The 5,000-nt window shown below is 36.2% G+C and overlaps 1 protein-coding gene across 5 annotated transcripts in view; it reads right to left on the bottom strand.

Annotated features, from left to right (window-relative positions):
* The window catches only part of LOC119575434 (alpha-1,3-mannosyl-glycoprotein 2-beta-N-acetylglucosaminyltransferase-like), a 14,340-nt gene that overhangs the window by 359 nt on the left and 8,981 nt on the right, over positions 1 to 5,000 (bottom strand). For 3 of the 5 annotated variants that reach the window (XM_037923049.1, XM_037923052.1, XM_037923053.1), the window contains 8 exons: positions 4,173 to 4,313; positions 3,540 to 3,749; positions 3,170 to 3,308; positions 2,733 to 2,837; positions 2,073 to 2,304; positions 1,784 to 1,874; positions 1,489 to 1,659; positions 1 to 695 (listed from right to left, as the gene is read on the bottom strand). The exon at positions 1 to 695 is cut by the window's left edge and continues 359 nt beyond it. In XM_037923049.1, the coding sequence (XP_037778977.1) occupies positions 582 to 695; positions 1,489 to 1,659; positions 1,784 to 1,874; positions 2,073 to 2,304; positions 2,733 to 2,837; positions 3,170 to 3,308; positions 3,540 to 3,749; positions 4,173 to 4,313 (1,203 nt within the window). In that variant the 3' untranslated portion in view covers positions 1 to 581. The remainder of the gene's footprint in view (positions 696 to 1,488; positions 1,660 to 1,783; positions 1,875 to 2,072; positions 2,305 to 2,732; positions 2,838 to 3,169; positions 3,309 to 3,539; positions 3,750 to 4,172; positions 4,314 to 5,000) is intronic. The other 2 variants (XM_037923050.1, XM_037923054.1) reach the window with 2 other exon arrangements.

Here is a 5,000-nt window from a genome sequence, read left to right as displayed (position 1 = left end):
ATTTCTCAGATCTGTGCTGTCATAATTTACAGGCATAAATAACAATGATCTTTTCCTGGGTGTATCTCACGTTTTAAGAACTGATTTTCCTTTGCTTAGTATTTTGACAGATTTACTGTCAATCAAAAAATATTTTTCATCTTGTTAAAACACTACAAACAATAATACAAAAACTAATCAATGTTAAAATTGTGATGGGTCTTCTTTTTATCATTATTGTGGTGAAATAAAAAGAAATATTTAAAATTCACTAAAACATTTCACACTACACTAATTCCTAAAACAAAAACAAACAGAAAAGTGAATTCCACCAGAGAGGAAAGAAAATGTGAAAAACTGACACTGTTAAAAATAAATTCCAAATGATATATATATATATATGTATATAACAACATGGGTCATCTATAAATAAAAGATTCTTATAAATTCTGCACTGTACAAAAATGAGGGTGAATCTGCATAACAGTAATTGGTAGCAAGTAGTCAAACTGCAATGAGGACACTGTCTCTACTACAAGGCTCCTTAAAAGTCGCCTATTACTACCTTCTGCAACTTGTTTTTTGATAACTAACGCATGCTGCTAGCTCCAAGAGGGGTTGTAGCCTTGCCAGTTATTGCCCGGTGCAAGGAATATTCTGTTATTCCCATAAAAGAAACTGATTACTCCCTTGTAGCCTGTTCTTGGTACTCCCGCCTGGAAGAAAAGTATGAGGGAAAAAAATGATTAAATGTTTTGAAAGATCCATTCTTATACTTTAGAATGAGGAAAGGTGGGAAGGAGTGGGGGGGGGGGGAGAGGGGGAGGAGGGGGAGGGAGAGGGAAGGAGAGGGAGAGAGAGAAAGAGAGAAAGGGGGAGAGAGAGAGAGAGAGGAGAAAGAGAGGAGAGAGGAGAGAAAGGAGAGAAAGGAGAGAGAGAGAGAAAGAGAGAGAGGAAGAGAGAAAAGAGAGAGAGAGAAAAGAGAGAGAAGAGAGAGAGAGAGAAGAGAGAGAGAAGAGAGAAGAGAGAGAAGAGAGAGAGAGAAGAGAAGAGAGAGAGAGAAGGGAAGAGAGAGAGAGAAGGGAAGAGAGAGAGAGAGGAGAGAGAGAGAGAGAAAGAGAGAGAGAAAGAGAGAGAGAAAGAGAGAGAAAGAGAGAAAGAGAGACACTGAGAGACAGACAGAGAAAAAGAATGCAAGAAAGAAAGCAAAAAAGATAGATAGACCCTAAGAGTGTGACAAGACAGACAGAAATGAGGATAATTTTCTTCTGTAAATGCTACCGGGAATATGAAAATGATAGGGAAAAGCAGTAAAATTTTGCCACTTCCACTATGGTGTTTTTTGGCAATGGCTGTAACATGTAGCTCTCTAAATATTTATGAGAAGATGCTATTATCTCACAATGTCATCATCATAAACAGTCACAACTAATGATTATATATATATATATATATATATATATATATATATATATATATATATATATATATATATATTCTTTTTTTTACCTTGAAGTCATCCATCAGGCCAAGTGCCTTTGCAGTCCTCTTGAAGACATCTTTTGTGTGATAAACAATTTTGTACTTAACACCTTGAGTCAAGCGACCTGACTTGACCTCTGTCAAACTCACTACCTGACTATTCTGAACTTCTTTCTCAAAAGAGGGATCATACTGCTCCTGTAAAAGATGTAGGTCAAGTATATTTAATTGTATCTATGTCATGATGTATGTTTGTTAGATAATAATATATTTTGCACATATAACTTCTCATTTAATCACACACTACATGCAAATTACAAACCTGGTGTAAATATGAAAGGTTCAGTTTAGTAAATGGCACAAACACTTCATTTAGATGTATCTGCTTCAAATGTTTCTCATAGAACAACCCACTGCAAAATACAGAGAAAATGGAATCATAATAGTTCTTAACCATACATAACTAAATGACCAACTAGCAAGCACAGACTCAATGGTATAATCAACAGGGATTTCAAATAAACAAATCTACTGTCCTCCCCTGTCCAAACTGACAAACTCACCCAGCCTTTTTAACCATACAAGCAAACAACCACCACAGTACAACTTACTTGCTGACTCCCTTCTTGCCAAAAGTTCGCGTCCTCGAAACTTCAGGTCTGATACATGCTCTGTTGGCTCTCTGCTCTGGCGCACGAACCCAGTCGTCCCAGTATGACCGAGGCCACTTTGGCCCCAGTTCGTCCCATAGTTCCTTTGTCATCATCCACCCAAGTCCAGGGAAGAAGTCAGTTCGATAAAGAATGCTACTCCCATTCTTAACATCTACAAGGCCTGCTTTTCCTGTTTTGGAAGAGATAAAAATAATGCTATAAAAATGCTTTAGTCTCACATATCATGATCATGTTTACTGGAATTGAAAATAGTACATAAGCAACAATAACTAAAAGATATACTATTCTAATACACACACATTAGCACTTAAGAGGGAAAACAAAATGGAAATAAAGAATTAATGAGGGCTATCACCAAAGGTAATACAAATTAATTTTCTTCATCAGAAAACTGAAGCATGTCCAACACTTTTCACTGAACCAAATTGTAAATGCTATCTTGAGTAGCTATCTTTCATCAGCGTGAGAGAACACAAGAAACAAAACTCAAAATCAAATGAATCCAAAGTATTTCAAAAACATTGTCATTCCATACAGGGGCAAGTGACAACACTGGGCCTGACCTCACTTTACTCAAAGCAAAACAAGAAATCTTACCATTGTCATTCCACGCAGACACACACCACAGCGTTGGGTCTGATCTCAAGATTGGGTAAGTTGCAGAGAAATACTCGTAGAAATCGGGAGCTACATCCAAATCATCTGAAATGATAAGATGAATGGTCAACTTTTATTCATTATAGACACTTGATACCCTCATAATATAAACATAATTATAACACACACACACACACACACACACACACACACACACACACACACACACACAACACACACACACACACACACACACACACACACACACACACACACACACACACACACACACACTAACACACACACACACTAACACACACACACACACTAACACTAACACACACACACACACCGATCTCTAAATCAGTCTTCACAAATGCAAACCTCAGAAAGCTTTTAAGCAAACAGAAAAGTGGCATCCACAACAGCAAACTTACCTTCTACTATAATTACAGCCTCATAATTGAACTTCTGAAATATTTGGCTCAGTGCCCATTTGTAATGCCGTGCAATAAGGAAATAACCCTTGAATTTTCTTTCCTTCAATGGCACTTCAATGTCACTCAGGTCTGGTTGCTGTAATAACAAAAAACAATAAAACGTTAATAATAATTTTAACTATAAAATAAGATAAACAAGATATCTAGCATTATAATCTTTCTCTTCTTGGAATAAGATAAATTTAGAAAGTGGTTTCTGTCAAAGACTGATAATCCAAAAAATAAATAAACTTGATTTTCTCTTGTGGAATTATTAAATTTCCTTCATAAAATTTCTGGCACTAGACAAATAAAACACAAATCAAACCTGAATCAATGAAAGCTGATCTCCGTACGACTCTATAGTCTCTCTTGTAGGCTTGTGGCCACAGTCTTGTGAGACTATAATTGGGAATCGCTCCTGGTCTGGCCGATATTTTAGCAGCAAATCTATAGATCTTCTTACAGCTGCTTCGCGATTACAGGCAATGAGAAGAATAGGAAGTACCGGTCCGTCCTTTATCAGTCTGAGGTCATCCTGTGAAATGGAATGCTAATCAGCTGAAGCCCTGACAGAGAGTACGAGAGAAGTAAAAAAGAGAAAAGCATAAGCAGCAGAGGAATATATATTATGCTTTCAGTATAGTTTTTTTGTGTCCTACATACTACATAAGCCACTATATATATTGAAAGGAAACTTGTGTAAATGTGATGAGGTTTTGTAGAAAATATACCTTATGAGATGCCATTTTGAATTCCTACTGATCACTTACCATCAAGACCTGGCTTACACCAGATTTATTAAATACCATTAGCTCCTACAACACAAAAATACTCCAGAACTTCTCCAGTTCCGAACCATAACAAAAATCATACGCCATTTACGAAAAACAAGGAATATCTTATGAGCCCTAAAAATCAACATTCAAATCATTATCTTAAAGGCTTTAGAAGTCCTAACCTCCTCATTACTAATGTGTAGGTCTTCCTGCTGCTGTCGCTGTAGTCCCCGCAGCTTCTCTAGGAGTGAGCTGTAGAACTTTGACTGCTTGCTCAGCTCATCTTCGAGTTTGTCTAGCTGCTGGTTGATGTTATGGGACTTCTGTAATACAGTGTTACAGTTTTTCTTCTTTTTCATCGGCACCTATATTTACTCATCTAGATATTGTTATATGAGGATAAAAAAGGTAATTCATTGACATAAATATTCTTCCATTCAAATACACACAGAAACATATACTGAATATACATGCATTATCTAACTGTAAAAAAAAGACTACACAACATACTTATTCCTTAATCAAACATGAAGATTACTCTATATCTTACTTTCACTCTCACATTAAGACCCCCCCCCCCCACACACACACACACACCCAAACACACATATACACGCACAAAAGACTGCCAACTAAACTGTATTATGTCCTTGTCATGTTTTTATTGTTATTTGTATCCTGACACTTGGCTGCACAAAAAAAAAGGTGTTACAAAACCATAGTATTCCATTTGAGAAAGAAAAAGCAATAAGGCCAAAAAAAGCATAAGCAAAAAGAATAACAATAAAATGCAATAATTCAACAAGAAAAAAAATATATGCCACAATAAAATCAACCCATTCGAAAAAAGGAAAAAAGTAAAGAAATTCACCAATTCAAAACAGGTAAATAAAAAGAAAAAGAAAAAGAAAAGAAAAGAAAAAAATCACATGCCTGCATCTTCCAGGTAAGTGCAAGAAAACCTTGCAAAGAAGACAGGCCCTACAAGGTCTTATTAAGAGAAACAAGAT

Source organism: Penaeus monodon, chromosome 7 (genome assembly GCF_015228065.2).
Source record: "Penaeus monodon isolate SGIC_2016 chromosome 7, NSTDA_Pmon_1, whole genome shotgun sequence".
Classification (NCBI taxonomy): domain Eukaryota; kingdom Metazoa; phylum Arthropoda; class Malacostraca; order Decapoda; family Penaeidae; genus Penaeus; species Penaeus monodon.
This window is presented reverse-complemented; position numbering and strand designations above follow the sequence as displayed.